This window comes from Panthera pardus, unplaced genomic scaffold, assembly GCF_024362965.1.
Source record: "Panthera pardus isolate Hobbes unplaced genomic scaffold, ASM2436296v1 HiC_scaffold_2, whole genome shotgun sequence".
Lineage (NCBI taxonomy): Eukaryota > Metazoa > Chordata > Mammalia > Carnivora > Felidae > Panthera > Panthera pardus.
Window position 1 is genome coordinate 58,842,876 of NW_026526765.1, and position 23,773 is coordinate 58,866,648.

The 23,773-nt window shown below is 49.6% G+C and overlaps 1 protein-coding gene across 1 annotated transcript in view; it reads right to left on the reverse strand.

Moving 5' to 3' along the window:
* The window catches only part of SLIT3 (slit guidance ligand 3), a 593,034-nt gene that overhangs the window by 13,693 nt on the left and 555,568 nt on the right, over positions 1-23,773 (reverse strand). Inside the window, exons 26-31 of the mRNA XM_019450253.2 lie at positions 21,561-21,685; positions 15,548-15,645; positions 11,436-11,575; positions 8,376-8,469; positions 2,692-2,829; positions 903-1,143 (exon numbers count right to left, since the gene is read on the reverse strand). Of these exons, the coding sequence (XP_019305798.2) occupies positions 903-1,143; positions 2,692-2,829; positions 8,376-8,469; positions 11,436-11,575; positions 15,548-15,645; positions 21,561-21,685 (836 nt within the window). The remainder of the gene's footprint in view (positions 1-902; positions 1,144-2,691; positions 2,830-8,375; positions 8,470-11,435; positions 11,576-15,547; positions 15,646-21,560; positions 21,686-23,773) is intronic.

Genomic DNA, 23,773 nt, shown 5'->3' on the forward strand with positions numbered 1-23,773 from the left:
GGTGAGGCAGTTTGAGCTTTCTGTGCATTTCTGCAGCCCCAGTACCTGCAATGGTGCCTGGCATGCAGAGGCATGCAACAGATCTGTGTTGAACAAGTATTTTCACCATAAGCTTAAAGCTAGAGTGTCCATGAGCAGAAGGAGAGCAGGGCCATAGTTAGTGCCATGTGGCAGGGGCCACTCACTGGGCTGCATCCTCTAGCTGTGTCTCTGGGGTCTTCCTCCCCAGAATGCCTAGGGGCCAGAGCCTGCTCTTTCTCAGCCATATACCATCCTTGCTCCACCCTTCCCAGTTGCATTTGGGTCACCCAGAAATGCATTTTGGAATAAATTTGCTCAGGTCCACAGGTAAGGAACCTGAAAGAAGTTAGCTGGAAAAGAATTTGGTTCCTACTAAGTGGTTTTTCATTCCCTGAAAAAGGCCCTGCTTGTTTGTGCCTCTGGGCCTTTGTACATGCTGATGTCTCAGGCTAGATGGCATCCCCTCTTCATCCTGCTCTGCCAGCCCCTCATTCTTCTATCCTTCTCCAGGCAAACTCCTACTCATCCTTGAGATCTCAGTTTAGTTACCACTGCCTCTGGGGAGCCTATCCTATTCTTTTCAGCGGGCGAGGGAGCTCTGTCCCACCTATGTGCTCCCACAACACCCAGAGTTACCACTGGTTCCTCTGCTTGTCAATTTCCCCTGGGCAAGGGGCTCTGTCTTGTCCATCACTGAATCCCCATTGTTAGCACAGTGTCTGACATATAATATTTGAGTGAATATTTTCTAGATAAATGAATGGAAAAGGCTGCACGTGGGGACTGCTATTAGCAGTGAAAGCCAGTCAAGAGTTGTCTGTAGAACAACAGCTGTTCTCAGAACAACTGGAGCTTGGGGGGCACATAGGGGCGGGGCGCACCTGCAGGGAGATGTTGGCCTGGGGCCGGACCTTGGCGGAGGCTAGTTCCACGTAGGAGTCTTTGCCCACAAAGTTGACAGTGATGAGTTTCTCGCACCTCGGGCCGGCGAAGCCTGGGGGGCAGCGACAGGTCGGCTCCTGCTGTACCACGATGCACTGGGCCCCGTTCTGGCACTCATACTGGTCACAGGGACTGGTCTGAAGCAGGACCATGGGTGGGGGGTGCTCACAGAGGAGCCCGCTGTGGGGAGGGGAGAGGAGGGACGGAGGAGGGATGAGGAAAGAACAGTGTGGGGAGACAATCATAGTTATTTGGGCCAAAGAGCCACCAGCAGAGAGAGGGAAGAAAGATGGTAACTGGGACTTGTTCCAGTCCTACCACCAACTGGGGCAAGCCTTTTCCTTCTCTAAGACCCAGTTTCCCCATTTTTAAAATAATAGGGTTGCATGAGAGTGCTGGTCCCCAAGTTTCAGTGTCATCAGAAACATCTGGATGAATTTGTTAAAAGCCCAGATTCTCATCCATCCATAGATGAGTGGATACACAAAATGTGGCACATGCATACGATGGGATATTATTCAGCCTTAAAAAGGGAGGACATTCTGACACCTGTTACGACATGGATGAACCCTGAGGACATTATGCCAAGTGAAATAAAGCAGTCACAAAAACACAAATACTGTGTGGCTCCACTTTTATGAGGCACTTAGAGCGGTCAAATTTATAGGGTCAGAAAGTAGAATGGTGGCTGCCAGGGGCCATAGGGAGGGGGAATGGGGAGTTAGTGTTTAATGGAGACAGAGTTTCAGTTTTGCAAGATTAAAAAAGTTCTGGAGATGGATGGTGGTATTGGCTGCACAATAATGGAAGTGCACTTAATGCCTCTGAACCGTACATGGAAAAATGGTTAAGATGGTAAATCTCATGTTATGTATATCTTACCACAATTTGAAAACATTAAAAAAAAAGTGCAGATTTCTAGCCCCTTCTTTCCGCCCCCATTCTAATTTAGTAGCTCTGGGGTGGGCCTCAGGAATTTATATGTTCCCAAGCCTCAACATGGTCTCAATCAGGCTTTGGAAAAACTGGCCTTTGCAGAGTGGTTCCTTCTCAGAGTCCATGACCAAGGCTCATTTGCATAGTTGGATTTATGTCATGCAGCAAGTACTGATGTACATGGAATTGTCCCCAGGCCGCCCCCTCCCCCGCCACTTCAGGTCTGGTCCTTGCCTCCCCCTCCAGTGCCCCCTACACCCTTCCCTTCCAGGCAGTGTAGGTGTGAGGGCTGAAACCCAGTTTCTCCTTGTATATACCCCATGGACCTCTCCTGACCCCCTGGCCAGTGCTTCCCATCCCCTCCTTCTCTTCTGGCTTCAGTGATTCCAGTGACTAACCCCAAGCTCTCCTATTTGCCTCCATTTTTTACCATTAGGGCACAAGGTTTTTGTTCTCCAGCCTAAAAATAAGATTCCTTCCAGTGTGGCCATGTGGCTACCCCTATCCTGTAAGCTGAGCTCCAAGATGGTAGCATCTTCCATTAGAAGGAATCATGCCCAAGCTTGACATTTTGTGAGCTGGACCCTAAGTCCAACTTCCACATGGGTGCCCTGGATGGCTCTTCTGTCTATAACACGGGGTTGACAACATCTGGTCTTTGACAAGGAAGGACTGACCTTCCAAGGAAACTCAGGAGGCCCAGGGCTAGGGCTACCTGGGCATGGGTGAGCCTGCCTTAGCTCACCAGTCCCCAGCCTGCAGGCCCCTTCCCAAGGGGCCCCTCCACCATACCTGAAGCCCTGGGGGCAGATGCATGTGTAGCTGTTGACTGCATCCACGCACTGGGCCCCGTGGCGGCACCTATGGTTCACGCAGTCATCATTGTCCACCTCGCAGAGCTTCCCGCTGTAGCCAGGGGGACAGTCACACCTGGAACACAGCAGAGCAAGGCTGTCCATGTGCCAGGCTGGCTTCTAGGTGGCCCTGTGTCGTCTCTGTCTACCCATGTTCCTAAGTCCCTCTCAACTCTTGAGGACTCCCCAAAACCTGGCCCACAGTTGGTTTCACTGGCCATTCATGGGCTCTGGGTCCCTGCAAGTTGACGTTTGCTTGCTTCATGTGGTGACTCCTGTTTTCAGGAGTGGGTGGTGGGGCTGCTGATGTGCTGCTCCTCAGGGAAGAGGATGGGAGCTGCAGCACCCTCTCTCTGCCCCCACCGGCCCTGCTGGCCCAGGTGCACACCCGAGAGGTGCACCTCACATGGGGACTCCCTGAGCATGAGCCCGGAATACGCATTCCTGGGCTCCTCCACCTGGGTGACACTGTGCCAAAGTTCCAGCAAGAAACAGACCTGAAGGCACCGTGTTACCTATGGGCACAGGTGGACACAAACACTTCCTGGCTCTTCTGCCTCCTGCAGGCTGGAGCCTGCGCACCTCTCTGGGCCCACCCACTGAATTCTACTGGCCAGAATAGAAATAATAACTACAGCAGAGGCAGAGGAGGAAGGTGGGACAGGTGGCCAAGATGGAGAGGGATGAAGACCTCTGAATACACATGGGACAGAGGAGACTGACAGGGGAGGCATCGGGACAAAGGGATGGTCCTCCCTCCCCCCTCTCCTTGCTCCTCCCCCGCCTTGCTCCTCTCCCTGCAGTTGTGGATAGAGTGGAATCATAAGTGGATCCTGGCATTGCTGGGGTTGGTTGGCAGAGCATAGTTTGTGCTGTGGATTCATGGCTAGGTAGACACTTGGGGGGTGGGGTATCCCTGGAGAAGGACAAGTTCTAGAATCAGAGGACTTACTGAGCCTGCATTCAGAACTGATACCTGCTAAGATCTGACCTGTTCACCTTTACTTATTTTTTTTAATGTTTACTTTTTTTTTTTGAAAGAGAGAGAGAAAGAGAGACAGTACAAGCGGGGGGGGGGGGCGCAGAGAGAGAGGGAGACACAGAATCCGAAGCAGGCTCCAGGCTCTGAGCTGTCAGCAAGCTCAGAGCAAGCATGGGGCTTGAACTCATGAACCGCGAGATTGTGACCTGAGTTGAGGTCGGACGCTTAACCGACTGAGCCACCCAGGCGCCCCTCACCTTTACTTATTTGAAGGGTAAATTTGAAATACGTGACCTACTGCTGCACCAGAAGGTGTGAACTTTCATGTCAGAGCCCACACTCCACCCTAGTCTTTTATTTATTTATTTAGTTAGTTATTTAGTTATTTATTTATTTATTAACGTTTATTTATTTTTGAGACAGAGAGAGACAGAGCATGAACGGGGCAGGGTCAGAGAGAGAGGGAGACAGAGAATCTGAAACAGGCTCCAGGCTCTGAGCCATCAGCACAGAGCCCGACGCGGGGCTGGAACTCACGGACCATGAGATCATGACCTGAGCCGAAGTCAGACGCTCAACCGACTGAGCCACCCAGGCGCCCCTCCACCCTAGTCTTTTAAAGAAACAGATTGGGGGCACCTGGGTGACTCAGTCGGTTAAGCGTCCAACTTCGGCTTAGGTCATGATCTCGCAGTTTGAGAGCTGGAGCCCCGCATCGGGCTCCGTGCTGATAGCTCAGAGCCTGGAGCCTGCTTCAGATTCTGTGTCTCCTTCTCCCTCTCTCGCTGCTCCCCTGCTCACGCTCTGACTCTGATTTTCAACAATAAATAAACATTAAAAAAAATTAAAGAAACAGATTGGGCAAGGCTTTGTCAGGGCATGTGGTCAATACACTCTGCTAGTGGTAAGCCTGGCCCCTGTAGGCATTTGTCTTTGTGTCTCCTGAATTCTAGGTACCTGCAGAGCAACTCAAGCCTTATGAGCCTCTCCAAGGCAACAATTGCTGCTCAATGCTTGCAGGGTAAAATCTAGCCTGTTAGGCATGGAGTCAAGGTGGCTGAGGAGGTCTTCATGAGGAATCAGGGAAGACCTGGTTCCTCGCAGACACAGATATGCAGAAGGAGCAATGGAGGTGTGGAGACTGTCAATGCTATAGCCCTCTTCACACCCTTGCTTTTCAAACAAAGCCCCTGGGCATTCTGTGAACTTACAGCTTCTGATCTGGGAGTTTGGGTGGGGTCTGGGAATTAGCACTCCCAACAAGCTGCCCTGTGATGCTGCTGGTTCCTGCACCTCCCTCCCAAAGCAAGGATCTACCCTACATTTCTTCATCTGCTAAAGAGAAGCATCTGCTGGTACAACCTGCCTTCCCTGGTGTTCTCAAATGTTCTCCCCTTACCTTTCCTCGAAAGTATAAGGCTTATACGATTTTGTTATATATATAACCTATTGATTCTGGACAAGGGGGTGTAACCAAGTGATGTGCTTGGTTCCAGGACTTTGGGAGTCTCCAGAGTCAGGTCGGGATTGGCTTGCAGCCCCAGCTGTTTCTGTGTGTGCGTGCACAGGGAGCTTGCTTCACCTCGCCGTGCCTCAGCCCCTATCCAGAAAGCAGACCGCTGTTTCTACAGCCTAAGATTGTGGAGCGTTACAGGAGATAGGCCTGTGTGCCTGACACAGAGTAAGTCTTCAGTGCATGTTAATCATCGTGATCTGTGTTTTTGTCACTGTCACTTTCAGTGTTCTTGGGAGTGTTCTTCATTATTGTCAGGGTTTTGGTATATTATGATTTCAGTGTTTATATCATGGATAGTTATACAGTTTTATGTTATGTCGCGTTGCAGCCTCATTAAAACATACATAAGGAAATCTTCAAGGATAAACATCTTCAAACTTGGGCAAAGGTTGCACCAACTGACTGTCTCTTGTTACTGTCCCTGCAGCCTGCCTTGGGATGTAGGTGATGAGAGGGGAGGGGAGACGAGGGGGATAAAATCAGGAAATGTTTCATTGGGAGAAGGAATTTTTTTACCTAAATGTATTTTAATAAAACAAAATTCACATTATTGAGCTGGCCTGTAGACCTCTTCAGGATTCTAGGAGACACTGTGCATAAATACATTCTCTCAAGAATATGAAAGCAAGACTGGTTTCCTTCTACATTCTATATTCTTTCTATTCTGTATCCTATTCTGTATTCCCCTAGAACTCAAGTAGAGTGAGGTTTCTAGGGAGAAGTACCAGAGGATCATGATCTCTGGCCCTGCTTATGTGTCTGGTCCCAAGCTCCTCGCACCCCGACCCCAGACCTATACCCTGGACCACTTCTGACCAGTTTTCATGCTCACTGTGCTCTGTCAGGCCAGCATCCGCTGAGCTTGAACAATGCCACTGATCACCTTTCCAGCTATGGATACTCTACCACTTCTTCACAGCTCAGATGCCTGGTCACTATTGTTGCCCCTCGTAGGCATGCCCAAAGCATGCTGCTGGTCAGTGCAGCCTGCTGTGCTTTGGGTTCAAGTTTGTGTTCCATGCATCTCTTCTCCCCCCCTTCGCCTCTTCCTTCAGTTAAAGAGCAGCCCTGAGTTGAAGTCAAATCTGGGAGTGGGAAAATGGGGTTGGGAGGCATCCCTCGCCCTTACTTATACTCTAGTAGCTCAACTGCCTAAGAGCCCACCTAACCCCTCTCAGAGGGGACCAGGGCAGATAAGGGAGATTTGAATGACGGTTCATGCATGGAAACACTGAAGTTTCCTTTGTTCTCAGCAAAACCAGAGCCCCTAACATGCCTCTTGCATTTTCCCTGGTGATGAACTCCAGACTTGAGATGTCAAAATAGGAAAGGAAAACACCAGACAAGAAGTGCTCATGTCCCCCTCTCACCTGCACCTACTCTAGATTCTTCTCCCACTGGTGGGGCCCTCCCTCCTTTCTCAGCTCATTCAAATCTCACCCATCCTTTGATGTTAATGTCACAGCTCACCTCCTAAAGTATGTGGAGGGCTTCTCTTTGCTTCAGCAGGTTCTTCCCTCCCCTCCTCAACACCCTGGCAGCACTCAGAGCCAGAGTTGAGGGCTCCAGAAATTTCTAAACATTTGTTTTGTGTCAAATACCCCCCCCCCCAAGTCCACGTCAAGGGCCTTGAAAGGGAGGGAATCAAAAACCTCTTATAGTACCCACTACACTCACCACAATGAGAATTTGAGGACTGAAGGGTTGGCTCACCAGGGGACAACAACTAGGACCCATCATTCTTAGATTCTAGGATCCTAAGAGTTCTCAAGTTCAAGTCTTAGAGATTTATGAATCTAAGAGTCCTAAGATTCTGTGACTTTATGATATCATTAGTCTCAGGCTTTCTAAAATCCTTGTTTTCCATAAAGTGCTAAGTTTTGCAGTATAGCATCATAGTCTCAAAAACCCCGGAATCTGGGAACTCTCTGCCTTATGACTGAAAGCTAGACAGACTCAAACTGATGACAGATCCTGGAGACATTTTAGACCCAGACCATGAGCTTCATCCCTCAGAGGCTGAAGAGGCTACTGGATGAAATGCTGGTCAGGATTCTCATTAAAGACTTCTCAGCATAGGCATCGAGCTTCAGACCCACATCCCTCATCTTTAGGGTGACTCTGTAGAGTCATTTCAGGTATCTTTGCTGAAGGCTCATCTGGGGTTTCCCCAGCTGCTCCCCCAAACTCTCTGGTGCTAGAAGCTTCCACCCACCCTTCAATGTTGGACTGAGCCTGTTAGAGATGAGGGGAAGCAACTGTGTGTGAAAAGCAGCTTTGGGAGAGTGTTTAGGGGAGACTATTTTGGCTCCCTGGGATGTCCCTACTGATATCAGAAAATCCCAGGACTCAAGGGTCTCAGGGTTTTCTCTAGAAGAGGCAATGGCACATGCTTTCATGAAGGAGAATGGAGGGAAGAAGTAGGGACAGAGCCCAGGAGTGATTTCCCAGGGGTGTTGTTTGAGTCTCAGGCTCTGGAACTGGTGCCTTCTCCTGAGGCAAATTCTTTTTCCACCCTTAGAATTGTTCCTGGAATCCCCTGGCTGCTATAGGCTCTGCTGCTTACCACAGAGACAGCTCCACAAATGGCTATGGCTGCTGAACTGAGTCAGTGCTCACTCTCCCCGACCCCCTAACATACACAGATGCATAAACTGGCAAACTTGCTGGAGCCACAGAGGGCACAACACTGGGAAGGATGCACACAAGGAAGGTGACCAACTAACCTTTGGACTCAGCTTCATCAGTGGGATTGTTCTACCATATTAGCTCTGGAAAGGAAAGCTATGCTGGTGTGTGGGGGTAGGAGCAGAAGTGGGGAGAGTAGGAAGGAGAGGTATAAAGGAAAGAGGGATATCTTTATTTCTATATATCTATCAACACACAGAGAGAGATAGAGACTTACAAAGAGAGATAATCACAAAGAGACAGAGGCACGTGCATAGAGACAGTGAGACAGAGAATTAGACTATGACTAGTCAGAGACACAGTGAAGCACATGGTAATGTACAAGTAAAAGGCAGAGAGAGAGATCGGGAGAGGGAAGGAGGAGAATGGAAAGGGACCAATTTGAGGCAGAGTCCTCAGGAGCCTGTGCTGCTGGGGACACAAAGCCAAGCCTCACCTGAATCCTTTGTCCAGGGAGATGCACTTGGCCTCATGCTGACAGAGGTTCATCCCGGGCACGCAGTGGTCAATCACCTCATCGCACAGCTCACCTGGTGGGGGTGGGTAGAAAGCTCAGGCACCTGGGAGGACCTGGGGGATACCCTGACTAGAAGGTCAGGTCCAACCAGCCCCCTGTCGGGAGGTCATGGATCTCAGGCACCCTGCATTTGCTCTCTCGATGTATCCTTTCTGCTGTACCTCTTTTTCAGTCTCCCTAGTGGTAACAATGGGAAGGTTCTGGGATTTTCCCTGGGCACTGTCACAGCACCATCATTGGGCTGTTTCACCTGACCATTAAGGGGCTGCTGCAGCTGAAACTGTAGGACATCAGCCCCTGACTTTGGGCTGTGTTTAGTTGTTTTTTTCATTCCCCATCAATTTACTAAGCACCTCTTGTGTGGTAGACACTGTGATGGGTACTAGGGACACAACAGTGACCAGGTCTTGTCTTCCCCCTAGCCTAGTGGGGGAGATCTATAAATCAGTAGGTGACTGTAACACAGAGATGTGTGACCACAGGGATAAACTCTGTGGAAGCCCAGAGGCTTCCTGGAGGAGTGGACATGGCTTAGCAGCACAGTGCACCTGCTGTAGATAAGTAAGCACCCTGGATTTTCTCAAAGAAGAAAATATGAAAGGAATTTAATGTTTAGGTCTCTGAATACACTCCCTTTGAAATTCATCGTGCCAAGAAATGAAGAACAGGTCATAAATACCCAGGGAGGTCCTTGCATGTCCAAGCTCCCCAAAGCTCACGCCATCGGAGATGGGTTTTGGGAATGTGGAGGGAAGTGAGACAGGATGGCAGGGGTGAGGGCAGTGGCAGATGCACCCTTGAGCTTTGGGTTCCCTTAAATTCCACCTGGCCAGGTGGACAGTGATATAAGAGAGGAAAGCTTCACCCACAGAATTTCTCTCAGAGGTCGGGGTGGGAATAGGGGCAGAGAAGGCTGCAGGGACAGGGCAGAGGAAGGTCCTGAGGGTGGCTGGGGAGGAGATGAATGACATCCACAGCCCCAGAGTCTGTTCTCTGCTGTGGTGGGGACAAGCCCACCCTGACCCTGTCCTCATTTTGCCAGCCTCTCAAGACCACAGAGGGCACTGTGTTCTTTATAAGCCTTTTCCTCTTCCTCACTTCCTGGAGACACCCAGAGAGGCACACAGGTGTTTGTGTGGGACTGGCAACATTTTCTGGGACAGAGAAAACCATGACAACCCATTCTCGGGCAGAGGTGCACTTCAGTCACCTGCAGCCACAGGCTAGGCTATTCCACTGGGGCAGGAAACCACCTCAACAAATGTGTCCTCAGTCCCCCTTCCACTGCCCATTTGCCCCAAAGCCTATTCTGAGTCCCTTTGCCTTCTTTTTTTAACTGCTGGGATTTTTACTGTCTCTCTTCTGGCAGTGAGCAGATTCTTCTGGACCAATGATTTGGCTCTACATGACCCCTCCTCTCATCTTAGGTAGACCAGATGCCCCTTGTGGCTGGAGGGTATACTTTAGACTTCTTGGTATCCCTGTTAGTTAATTCAGTGCTCTGTATACAGTAGGAGCATAATAAGTGTTGCCTCTTGCTACTTTAACTCTTGGCTACAACTCCTCTCTGCAAAGATGGAAGATATAAGGGGTAAGGGAAGTAGACCTTCAGCAGATTTCCCTGCACTTTCCCCAAGCATAAAGCCTTCTCTGGGACCGCAAGAGGCAAGGAGTAAGCAGAGCAGGTGGTTTTCTCAGTTGGTCTTGGCACGCTCCACCACAGTCCCAAGAATGTGCTTGGGGAATACATGGCTAATGGGCTTGAGGTCTGTGTCAGCCACAGGACCCTGAGGAGCAATGGGGGCTAGCTGGCTTCCTTCTCTGTAGGCTTCTAATCAGCTTCTGTATATCCCATCCCCTACCTCACTCTTGACATCATGCCAGGTGCCAGCAGGGTAGGGTGTGGCAGTCCCTGGGTTGCATGGTCCTTATTTTCATCCTCACCTTAGGTTGGTATTTCCTAAAATATGTTTCTTGCAACACAGGATGTCTGGGGTTGGGAAGGAGTTTGGGGGTAGGGTAGGAGGGAAGTTCTGACTTAAAATAAATTTGAAACTTACTGGGTTAAAAGAAGTTAAATAGCATTGTTTCAAACAGGAATTGTGAAAACCTCTAATAGGCTCATTTGTATCATGTGGAAGAGAGCTAGTATTACATACAGCGTTTCCCCAACTTTTTGTTTATGGAGCCTTTTCCTCAAAGAACTCATGGAATTCCATTTTGGGATATGCCACTTTAGGTGGATCCTATAACAAAGGAGGTTGTGCTTGCACCACTGAGGTGCATTTTGCTTCATAATCTAGTGGTATATTTAACTGTCCTCATTAGGAGCTGTTAATATAGGAAATAAAGGTGTTGTGTTTTGGGGGTGGGTGGGTAGGATGATTATCCTGAGGAGTAACCTGTGGGGAGCCTTCTTTTATTCCCCAGCTGGGTTAGGTTCATCCTCTGTGACCCCACAACCCCCCAGGCTTCCAGGTGTTATAGTCTCGTTCTACTGAATACACGTCTCCCTCTACTTGACAATGAGCCTTCTGATCAGAGGGGACTTTGTCTTGGTCATTTTTGTGTCTCCAGTTCCTAGCTGGAAAGTGTCTGGAAAGTAAATTTCTAGAGGAAGCAGACTAGAACTGAATGAAGATTAAATGTAATGCAAGCCCCTCTCACTAGCTTCAATCGCCACTGGGTCTCCAGTTCCCGGAGGAGGGGAAGGCTAATGGAATGGACAGCAAACTTGCCCTGGGAACCTGTCTCAAAGTAGGGAGGAGCCAGAGACGTGCAGGGTTGGGGTAGGTGGTGAGGGTGGACAAGCAAACAGAGAGGGCCTCTGGGAAGCCCGTCATGGCACAGCACCAGGTTTTGGGGATTCACATCTCTGTCCACAGGGGAGTGGGTGCAGGCCCTGAAAACTAAGATAACAGCATTCCTTAGTGCATGACACCTGGCCTGCCACCATGCACAGGCACCAGGGGACCTTACCTGTGTAGTTAGGAGGGCAGACGCACATGTAGTTGTTGACCCCGTCCACACAGGTGGCATTGTTCTCACAGTCGTTGTCCTCGCAATCATCTGGATTGATCTCACACCGCTGCCCCTCAAAGCCCAGAGGGCAGGAGCAGCTTTGGGGGTGTGTGGGGTGGGGAAGAAGGGGAGCCAGGGGATAAGGAGTGTTGGGTGGGGTTGGAGTGGCAGAAAAGAATGTTGGGGGGATATAATTAGTCAAGTTTCTCTCTGGATGGAGGTCCGAGGCAGCACTCTGGATACTTGAAGCCTTGGGGTCCTGAGCAGGAAGACCCTCAGGAGCCCGAGAGGTCATTTCATCTAGACCCCTATCTCTGGGCAGAATTCCATCTCCCCTGGCCGAGAATGGCTGCGTTAGCTCTGGGGAGTTCTCACCAGCAATGCCCCCTCACCATCCCCCCAGCTGGAAGTGCTTTCCCCGGGATAGACTTTAAATTCCTCCAGCTGTCTTCCTTCCCCTCTTCTCCAGGGAGTGGTTTGTAGACAAAGGGATAAAGGGCATAACAAACACCCCCCTTTGAGCGACTTCCCACTCCAGGAAAGCCTCTCTACCTTGAACAGGAATAGGACAAAGTGGCCAAGATCAGGATCTGCAGCCAAGTTTCTTGGGAATGAAGTCTGAGTCTGCCACTAGGTATTCGATCTTAGGAAAATTAGTTAAATTCTGTGTCTCAGTTTCCACATCTATGGACTAGGGTAATATCATTTATCTCCAGGTTGGTTGTGGGGAATAAAAGAAGATTATATAAGTAAAAGGCTTAGGAGGAGACCTAGTACATAGAAAAGACTCAGAATGTGTTAGCTTCAGTTCTAGATGACTTCCACACTCAGCCTCCTTGACCTTTCTCAGAGATGCCATTGTTCCCTCCAGCTTCTTCCAGATAAGGGGATGGGGTGGGAGGACCTGGAGAGCTACAGCTCTTAGATACAAACCTCAGACTTCCTGCATCCTCTGCCCAACCCTGGCCACACCCCAGGATTAGGCCTGCAAACTAAGTCAGGATAGATAAAGCTGACCAGATGAGAAGGGGCCAGGGGAGTTTAGGAAGGGGCATGCGGGAGACAAATGCTGACTAAATGAGCTGCAGGCGCTTACTTACTCCCTCTGTGGCCCAGCCCCCTGGTCAGGGATTTACACCCCATTCACGAACATACCTTCCAGCTTTCCAGGCCTCTGTTTTACAGATTCCTCCGATTTGGGATTTAGCTATAAAACTAAACTAATAGGAAGTGGATTTCTGGAATCTTACTTAACCTCCTTTCCTCTACAACCTGAAAACCATGTCACATTTTCTTTTCTTTTTTTTTTTAAGTTTTTAAATTTATTTTGAGAGAAAGAACAAGCAGGGGAGGGGCAGAAAGAGTGGGGGACAGAGGATCAAAGCAGGCTCTGTGCTGACAGCAGAGAGCCCAATTCAGGGTTCAAACTAAGGAACCGTGAGGTCATGAGCTGAGCCAAAGTTGGGCACTTAACTGACTGAGCCACCCAGGTGCTCACCATGTCATGTTTTCTACAAAAGGTTCTTCGGTCTGAGCTCTTGGGGTGGAGCAAAATGATGTATTTCTTTTTTCTAGGAGGGACCCTGGAAGTTCAGGAAAAGCGATTTCTTCAGAGCTGGACGGATAGTAGGTTTTTAAGGTTCTGAAACCATAGTGTTGCCTATTTTCCTGAAAGGAGTTACTCTGGCTGTCCCCAGTCTTAGGGTTGCATGAAAGTGGGATGCAGATGGCTCTTAGGGGTTGGGCTGCTCATGGAGTAGACAGAGGGAGGGAAGGAGACTAAAGTCTCCTCTGCCCTCCCTGGAAACCTTGGCTGGGGGTTGTCAAGGAAACTCCAGGGGCACCCAGTGAGCTGTGGGGCCGTCTTAGTCTCCTGCCCGGCCAGTTCTGCCAGTCTTTGCTCTTTTTGTGATCAGATAATGCATCAAGATGAGCAAAGCATCTGATGAAGAGGTAGGTGAAACTTCTAAAATTATTACTCACAAGGCATGTTATGGGTTGAATTGTGTCCCCTCAAAAAGGTATCTGGAAGTCTTAACCCCCAGCACCTCAGAATGTGACCTTATTTGGAAATAAGGTCCTTGCAGATGTCGTTTCTGATGAGGTTATACTGGAGTAGGGTGGGCCCCAGATCTATTGCCATCCTTGTCAGATGGCCATGTGGAGACAGAGACACAGGGTGAATGCCACATGAGGATGAAGGCTGCAGTGAGGAAGGCCCGAGATCACTAGCCACCACCAGAAGCTAGGAAGGGGCAAGGAAGGATCTTCCCCTACAGGTTTGAAAGCCAGTGTGGCTCTGCTGACACCCTGAGTTTGGACTTCTGGCTTCTAGAAATGTGAGGGAATACATTTCTGTTGGTCCAAGCCGCCCTGGTGCGCTGCTTGGTTATGGCAGCCCCAGCAAACGGACACAGGAGGGAAAAAGGGAGCAAAGCTTCCCTGACAGGTGTCCCTCCCTTTGCCAACCTATCAGGTGCTAACCTAGTGAGGGGGAGTGCTCCTGCCCCTTGGCAGGCCCACACAAACTATGCTTTCCCCAGCATGTGGGCCTCATTGCTTTAATCCTCTACCCCATTTCCCTAATCCTGTAGATCTGGGCCCTTTTCCTCGAAAATTAAATTCTAAAAGTATTTCCAGTTCATTCAAATCTCAACAACGGAAGGTAGAAACCAGGAAAGATCCTTCTGCTCACCTGCAGTTCCAGAGATGAAGAGAGATACCCCAAAAAGAGACAGAGAGGGGGGCACATGCAGAGGGGGACAGGGAGGGGAGAGACAGTTGCCTGCAGGGGGCACTCCTCACTCTTGCAGACCTCCATCTTTGGGCAGGGTGGGCAGAGCCAGGCTTTTACCCTGGAGGTGTGTTTCTTGGCTGGGGCCATGTGGCCACCTCTGTGAAATTTCTGTGTGGTTTCTCCTTACCCCTGCTCCCAGCGAGAAGGTGGGAGTGGGTGGTTTGGCCGACTCCAGGCAGGAAAGCAAACCTGGCCTTGAATTTATTTCACTTTTTAAGAGCCAGAGTTTGATGGGGCTGGCTTGGCAGGTGGACACGGGGGCAGGCTGGGCTCTGTCGGAAGAACTAGGGCCCAGAACCTGATTTCTTTCACAGATGGCACAGCAGCCCCTCCTTCCCCCCACCCAGAGTGCCTTTGCTACTTGTTTGCAACCTGTGCTTAAGACATCCACACACAGCTCTGCACTGGGTGCCCCTGCTTTACTGCCTGACCCACTCGCTCACTGGGGTGCTAAAGGAACCAGTTTCCACAGGTCTGTTTTTGCCAGGGCCACGGGCCGGCAAGCTGGGCACGTGAAAACAGCTGGGAAGGGTGGGAACCAGGAAGGGAGCCTGAGGTTTGGCAGAGGCCTCGAAAGTCCACCTAATTGACAGGGATGGGGAAAACTTAAGTGGCTTCTATCCCTTTTTCTTCCTGAGCTCTGAATTCCTGGGAGGAAAGCAGTGGGGTTGGAAGATCCAGGAATGTGTCAGGATATGTGACCTAGAGCAAGTAAATCTCTGTGCCTCAGTTTCCTCATCTGTTAAGTGGGGATAGTACCAGCTCGCAGTGGGTAGGCTCATTGTGAGCATTTAAATTAGAGGTTGCACGGCTAGTTCGTGCCTGGCACATGATGAACATGTAGTCAATATCACCTATGATCATTGTTTTTAGCACACAGGAAACAGAGGTGGAATTGCCATGCTGCCGGGGCGGGGGGGGGGCTTGGGCCATCATGCCATCCTTCTCTGACTTGTGCCAGCAGCTTTAGCCTCCCTTGGTATCCTCCTGGCTCTGGAGACAGACTCTCTGAATTCCCCATAGGAACGCTCACTAACTGTGTCACTGTGGGCAAAGGATAGCTCCTGTTGGTGCCTCAATCTTCTTATTTGTATAGTAGGGATCACAGTAGCTCCCTTACAGGGTGGGAAGAGCCTTGAGATGATATGCATAACAGACTTGGCACAGTGTGGGCACACAGTAGGCCCTCAGTGAACAGCTGTGCATCAGCCTGCCCCAGTGGTCTGCCTATAAAGCCCCCTGAGGGAGGGAAGGCCTAAGGGTGAGCTGTTACCTGAACCCATCCTTGTGGCTTTCACTCAGGTGGCAGGTGCCTCCGTGCTGACAGGGGTTCTGGATGCAGGTGTTGATGGGCATAGCGCAGTCTTTGCCCTGAGGAGCAGGAAAGGGAGAAGCACCTGGTTAGGGAGGCTTTCAGTGGCTGACTTGACCAGGAGGCCCCCTGGAGTTCCCAGCGTCTTCTGGGATGAGGCCGGGCAGAAGGCCTCTCTGTGGCCTCTGCTGTGTGGCTTGGAGGACGCCAAAGGGGGCCCTTGCTTTTGGCCGTTCCACACTGAGAGAAGGTTGAGAACTCAGGAGTTCAGGCCCCAGCTTCCCTACTTCCTGGAATTCACATCCTTTTCTTTATCCTGAAGTGCAGGGCAAGAGCATGGGCTTTGGGTACAGGGAAACCTGGTTTCATATTCCAGCTTCATCTCTTCCTGGTTGGCTGGCCATGACCTCATCTAAGCCTTTTAACTCTCAGCCTACCTCACAGAGCTACCTAGCAGAGGACACGGTACTCTTAGCTGCACTGAGGCCTCAATATAATCCACAACTTGAGTAGGGAGGGCTGGGGCTGAAGTGTGGCCAGAGGACCTTGCCCCTATAGGGTGATAATTCCACAGAAATCTACCTTTAATTGGTCTGGAAGTGGGCCCAGGTGTTGGTATTTAGAGTTCTGCAGGCGATTTTAATGTTAGGCCAGATTGAGGACCTCTGGGACAGACAATTTTGTGTGCGGTGGCATTCCTCTGGAGCAGGCCCCTCTGGAGGGGACGTTTCAGCTGAGGAGTCAACTGCAGTAGGTGGGGAGGAGCATGCCAGGCAGAAGGACAGTGAAGATGAAGGCACTGAGGAGGGAGGCCAAGGCAGAGGCTGTGGACATTAAGACTGGGGAGCAGCCCGCTGGCCCTCTGGCTCTAACTACCCCCTCCCCTGGGACCGACACACCAGCGCTACACCCAAGTCTTGGCAAGCAGTCCCTTAGAGGACCTGCGGGGTCTGGGGAGGCATCCGTTGTATTTGTTTCTGGGCTGTGGACTTGGTGTGGGCACCATGCCAGGCGGGGGTGATCACGGGAGCCCTCCCACTGCCATACCACCTGCTCGCCATCTGCTTGAGAAAATCCTCTTCCCGCCTCTGCTGCTGCCAGTGCCTGTGACGGAGTGGGGCTGGGCTCCCTGGCTCGAAGGTCGCTGCCAACTGGGCCTACGACTCTCCCTACTGTCTCCAACCCTGAAGCCCTTGCAGTATCCAGCAGCCAGGAGGCATGGCCACGTCTGTCTTGACTCCCCTCATGCCCCCTCACAGCTAACGGCCAGTCAGAGTTTTCTTGAGGGGGAGTAGGAGAATGCAGTTTGATGTGGGATCTGGGCTTATCCTAAACCAGAACAACACAGGATCCCTTACACAAAGTCATTGCGTGCAACAGAAACTGCAATACTCATTCTCAATTTATTGAGAACATTTTCCATTCCAGGCCTCACGCTAAGTGTTTTATATTCACAATCACATATAATGTTCACAACAACCCTATGCGATCGGTAGGATTGTTATTACTGCCCTTTTCAGATTGGGAAGGCAGACTTGGAAAGTGAGCTAATATGTCCAAGATTGCACAGCAGTTAAGTGGAATAGGCAGCAGCTGAACCCAGGCATCCAGTCCAGAGCCAGCACTGGGAACCCCTCTGCTGGGTCACTGATGCTGCCCTCTCAAAACATGGGCTCCAGGGGTAGCACATTGGAGCACACACTCCAGTCTGGCTGCTGTGTGCCTTGGGGAAACTACCAGTTCTCTCTGAGCCTTGTTTTTATCATCTGTAAAATGGGAATAATACCTACCCTATGGAATGAATATTAGAAATCACACATATATAAAGCACAAGGCATGTATGGTAGCAACCTAAATAAGAGCTATTTGGATGATGAGGAGGAGGATTACTACAGGGGTCTGAGGCAGGGCTGAATGTGGGAGCTCAAAAGACTTTTTTTCAGGCATTTGGTTGGTACCGAATTGTTCAGGAGTTTTTGTGTGTGTTAGATGGATGAGCCACGAAGATCAGGACAAGAGAACTTGATCAAGTCAAGGCAGGGCCTCCCTGGCCCCTGCCTGGGCCAGCCTCTTTGCTCTGGGGGAACTCTTGAGTATCAGGGACTGCAGCTGGGATCTTCCCCTGGGGGTGGGGTTGGTGATGTCTACTCGGGTCACTTATACTGAGCTCAGAAACCAGGAGGCAGACCGTAGCTCTTGATGATGTGCTAAATGGGCCTGGAGGTAAGGATTTCTGTCACTTACATGTCCTTGAGAAATAATCACCATTCTCAAACCTGGTTAATTAGCTCAATTCAACTCTCTTCAGCCTCATTTTGCTAAAATCTACTAGATTTATGATGTTCCTTGGTCCCCACTGCTGTGTGTGTGTGTATGGGAGAGAGAGAAATAGAGAAAGAGAGAGAAATAGAGAGGGAGGGAAGGTGGGAGACAGGGACATGGCTGGGGCTTCTGGCTTCTTTTAAAGGAGCCGAGGAGTAGCTGTCCCTATTGGAAACCTCTTTCTGAGACAGCCAGGAGGGCTGCTCCAGGACCTTGCTACTCAGAGTGTGGTCCTCAGGCTAGTAGCTCCAGCATTCCCTGAGAGCTTGTTAGAAAGGTACAAACTTGGGCCTGACCTCAGATCTAATGGATCAGAAGCTGCATTTACTAAGACCTCCAGGTAGTTCTCACGCACAGTACAGCGTGAGAAGCACTGCGTGTAGACGCTGAGCATGCACACGTGAAGCTAAATGGCTGAAAAAGAACGAGCCCAAACATACATCTTATTTCCCCCAACGCAAAACAGCTGTAAAACAGGTCTCTCTGTGAAGTGCCTACTGAATCCTGGCACCAAGGCGGGCGAAGCACAAACATGACACTCGGAATCCTTCTAGGAGCTCTGCAGGTGAGTGTGATGCTTCACATCTCCAGGTGGGGAGTGAGGCTCTGAGGGACCTGGTCCCTAGTGGAGCACTGAGTGTGGGGACTTTCCTGTGAGAGAGGAGGGCTCTGGGTTTAGTTTGTGTGCTTCCCTAGGTGTGGGAGCTCGGGTAAGTTATCTGATCTTTTTGAACCTCAGTTTCCTTATCTGCCCAAAGAGGTTAACAGACCTTATTTCAGAAGGTGACTGAGGGTGCTAAATGAGGTAATGTGCTCAAATTGCTTCACAAAAGCCTGCCATTATAGATGACCAGTAGCTGCCACCAAACACTGAACAGTGGGGGTCATGCTGTTTTGGATAATATTGTGGCTTCCCAAGGTCACTCAGCTAGTCAATGGAAACGCTGCGGTATCTGGAAATAAATGGAGAAATGCCAGAACTTTGAACTTGGTTTTGTGGGTGTCTGGTGATTATTGTCAACTTAGCAACTCACCCAGAACTTACTACCTCAGTCACTCTGCCTGGGTGGGCTCCAATCCAGGAAGAGGGGAAAGCCAGGGAATAAATGCAGAGCAGGGGGTATGATGCAACCCAGGGTTAAAGGTTAAAGGACCTCTTCGTTTCTACCTGCTGCATTTTGAGATTGAACCTGATATGGGGAGGAGAGGAGGAGCTGTCTCAGGCCATACAGTCAGGTAGGGACAAGCTCCACAGTGTTCTTTCCATTCTGCTTGGTGTTCTTTCCACCAGCATAAACTACTTTCCCTATTCTGGAGACTTAGGTCCCAAATGGCTAGGGACCCTGCATTCATGGTGCTTCTCAATGGACTGTGAATACAATGGTCAAAAACATGGGTTCTGGAATCCATTGGTTCTGAGCTCTGAATCCCAACTCCCTCACCTACTATCTCAGTTTCCTAAACTGGAAAATTAAAGTCATTTTAGGACCTGTCTCCTTAGGCTTTGATGAGGAGAATGCAGGATAATGCTTGTACCTTGTTTAGTACACTGTCAGTATGTAATAGGCACTCAGTAAATGCTGGCTGCTCATATTCCTTCACCATCATCACCATCATCACCATCATCACCATCACATACCATCACCACCATTATCATCCTCCTCCTTAAGGTACTCCAGGCCTGCATGAGCCCGACAGCTTCGTAAAGGTCAAAATCTCAGTTCAGATTCTTCTGCTAGACCTTCAGAATCTTATGAGCAAAGTCTGAACAAGTGGCCTTATCTTTCAAATAGGGATGATCCCGCCCACCTCAAAGGTTAATTATACAACTCAGAGAAGGGAATAAATGCCAATGTCCAGCTGAGTGCCTGATCCACAGTCGACGCATAGGTATGGTATTGGGGATGTTATAAATGCACATATCACCGTTCCAGGAGAGCAACTGATGATCTCTGGCAATTCACAGTGTCATGGACTGAGAATCCCTAGTGAGACCAGCAGCATACTGCCTGTTAATGGCGGCCCATCCACATCCTGGTATCAGGACCAGCATGCAAGGGTAAAGAGAGACGTAGCAATGTGCCAGTGTACAGAGTGCATACTGAACAGCTGTCCTAGGTGCCTTGCATATGTTATTGCACATTTGATTCTCACAGCACCCCCGTGAGATAGGCCCTGGTTTGTCCACGGGAAGGCTGAGGCAAAGCCACTGGCCATCACCACATAGCTAGTAAACAGCAAAGCTGGAGTTCACATGTGCCCTCTGTATAATTCCACAGCCTGAGTTTTCTCCACTGAATTAATATAAGTGGGTTTGAGGAGCTAGGCCTCCTGAGTATGGTATCTTCACTTCTACACTTCCCCTGCAATGTCTGTGCGTGTGCACATGTAGGATGCATGGATCTGGGGTGGCTGCCTGGGGCAAGGCCGTCTGGCTGGCTGGCTGCAAAGGGAATCCTTGGGCTCTCCTGTGGCAGGCCCATAGGTGGCACTGTGACACTATCTGCTGGAGGCACAGCTACAGCTGAAAAACCACCAGGGAGCCCTGTTCCCCAGAGTGATTCTGCCCCTCAAGCTTGTCACTACACATGCAAGTCCCCTTGGGGACAGGAGACCAGTGATCCAGCTCCCTCCCGCTCTGCCTGTACTAGGCATGTGCAGTAGATGGGCTTTGGGGTGGTGTTGGAATGCTTGGCTTGCCCACTGTATGCGGATGGGTGCCTTGGCGAGGCTGGAAGCTGGGAAGGTCCTGGGGAAGAGTGAACCACTGTTTTGTTGACCCCAGCGAGCCACGGCGGAGGGCTTGGCTATCCAGGAGTAAAGGTGGGGACTTTGGAATCATATAGCTCTTGGTCTTACCCCAACCCTACTGCTTATGAGCTTTGAGACACTGAGTCAAGCCTTTTCAACAATCTGAGGCCCAGTTTCCACATCTATAAATGGGAAGTAATGAGCCTTCCTCATAAGGGGTGTTTAAAAAGAAAAGGTGAATAGGATGTCAAGCAGATTGTTGGCCATGTAGTCCATACTCTATAGATGTTAGTAGGGACTTAGGATAGATAGTGTTGGGTGAGAAGAAAGGAAGAAAAGTTGCTTTGGAATTAGCCTGGATTTCTGGGGAGGACACCCAGGAGAACGAGGGTCTCCATCCCCTTCCTGGCTGACCTGAGCCTGTCAACAGTGCATTAGCTTGGCAGCTCCCAGGCCTTTCAATCCCTCATCCCTGTCCCTTCTCAAACTGGAACCCACTTTCTGCACTGGCCCTCCTGAGGCAGAGTTAGGGAGGGGATGGGGAGAGTCTGGAAATCCCCTTGAAAGGAAGCCAGGATAGTAAGTTCAAGGGATGCCTCTACTTGGAAGCATTTTCACTCTCTGAGACTTATTTCCTCATGTTTAACAAGGAAAATATAAATATTACATTTCCTCCTTAGAGTGTCACTGCCAAGATGGGGTTCTCTGTGCTTTGCATGAGTGTGACACGACTGGGCAGCCCCCACCAGTAGAATAGCAGTGTTACTGGCAAGTGCCAAGTGCCACTCTGGAGTGACCTGTGAAATGCAGTTCTCCAGGCTGCCCTTGGAGAAGGGAGGGTCAGCAGGGCACAGTGCCCTCCTTGGGCTGTGAATGGTGGGGGCGGGGCTTCCTATCTTACCTTGTAGCCATAGGGGCAGGTGCAGTGGTAGAGCTCCACAGGATCCTGGCTGCACGTCCCATTGTTCTTGCACGGGTCTGAGAGGCAGGCATTGCACTTGGCCACAATGTTGATGTCCACTGGCCCTGGACAGCAAAACCAGGATGTTGGTAGCAGGTCACTGTCACCCCTCCCTCCCTTTCCCTCCTCTCTGGCCCCTTCCTCAGCCAGCTGCCGGCCCCTCTCCATCTCTACACACAGAGGGTGGCTCCCCAGCCAGCACCATCCAGTCTAGCTGAGTCCCATTAATGCAGCCATTGTCCAGTGAGGAAAAAATCACAGTGGGACATCATTCAGAAGCACTTCTACAGTCAAATAAATTACTGTAATTAGCCTGATCCGATTTTGGAGCTAATCTATAAACAATACACCATAATTAGAAACCCCTTGTGTATCTTTTCATGTTCGGGGAGCTCTGGTCCCAGGCTCCATTTGGACCTCCCACTCCTCTGCCCCTAAACACCCCTCCCCATGGAATAGTCTATGCTAGGCTAAGGAAGGCAGGGTGCCTGGGCCAAAGACACACATAGGAAGTCCGTCTTGTGGAACCCTTGACTGGCAGGAGGAAGTAAGAAGTGGCCCCAAAAGACACAGCAATGATATTGTTGACAGATGGTAAACTGTGCTCAGGCACACTGTGCATCTATGACAGTTTTGACAATGTTCTGTTCTCTTCAGCTACAAAGGCTGGAGGGGTGGAGGTCATGGTCCTTGAACAGAGCTTTGGAGATTGGGTTGAGAATGACCTCAGGGCAAGTCTGACCGTTTGTGGGTCGGGTGAACAGAAAGGATGGCCTAAGAATCTGTACAAGCTGGCTTAACCCTGGCTTCCATTAGAACAGGGATACTATCTGTCCTGTTTGCCAGGGGCTGAAGGGATTCCCAGGACACAGGACTTTCAGTGATAAAACCAGGAAGGCCCCAGCCAAACCGGGATGAATTGGTCACCTTACAGAGGAAACAGCGAAGGTGCTTTTAAATATCTTCAACACGGCCAGGCTGTACCCCACACCGATTTAATCAAAACTTGGAGTGTTGGGCCAGGGAACCAGTAAAAAGCTCTGCAGGTGATTCCAAAATGTGCAGCTAGGATTGAGAAACATTGTTTTAGACTGATCTGGGCCTCTTTAGCATCAATCAAGTGAGATGACTTGGAAGCAGCAGGAGAAAATGAAAAATTATCTTAAAGCCAAAAGAATGTTTTCCTGCTTTAAGCAGAAATGTGAGACACAGGAAGTTTATAGGGTAATAAAAGTATATATATAAATCAAAATAAACTCAAGGCTCTAAGAGATGGGCAAAGGACACTACCACTACCAGACAAATGTATGACATAAATGGAAAGTAAATTTTTGAAAAAAATGCAGTTTCCCCAATAAGCAAAGACACAAAATAGGAGACATACTTTTTTAAACCTATCTAATTAGCAATGAGATGAAATGAGATAAAATAATGTAAGAGTCTGGTGAAAAATGCACTCAAATGGTGCTTACTGGGAGCATAAAGTGGTTTATAACCCTCTTTTAGACACCAAATGGCAGGGCGATATGTGTAAAGACCTTAAAAATGATCACATACTTTGGCTCAGTAGTTTCTGTTCTCTGAATCTTATCTAAGGAATAATTTTCAATAGAGAAAGACCTTTATGCATCAGTGGTAAGAAAACAACTGGAAATACCCAGTGAAGACTAAAGGTTCAGGGCCAGGAACTGGCTAAAGACGTTATGGTGGAATTATTAAAGCCTGGTGGCCACAAGTAGGTACAGGGGAATCAGAAAGACCTGGAATCATCCTAACTGTGGACTTGAGAAGTCCCTTAACCTCAGTAAGCCTCAGCTTTCTCATTCTTAAGAATAAGGGTGATACCGAAGTCTAACCCAGAGAGGGTTGGGGAACTGAATAAATACTTGGAAAGTGAGAATTAAATGAAATAACACACAAAAAAGTGCTTAAAATGATGTCCAGCACATAAAAACCCAGTAGCAGTTTGTTGTCGTCAGTTAAAATCTCATGTACCTAAAGCTTGCTGTAGTAAAAATGGGAAAAGGCTTAGGCTTTAAGAATGTTGGGTGCAAAAAATGCAAGTTAAAGATTTTTCTCTGTGCAAAATGATATAGAGAATGAAGTCAGAGAGGAGCATGTAGGGACGCCAGCAGAGAAACTTGGAGGAGATA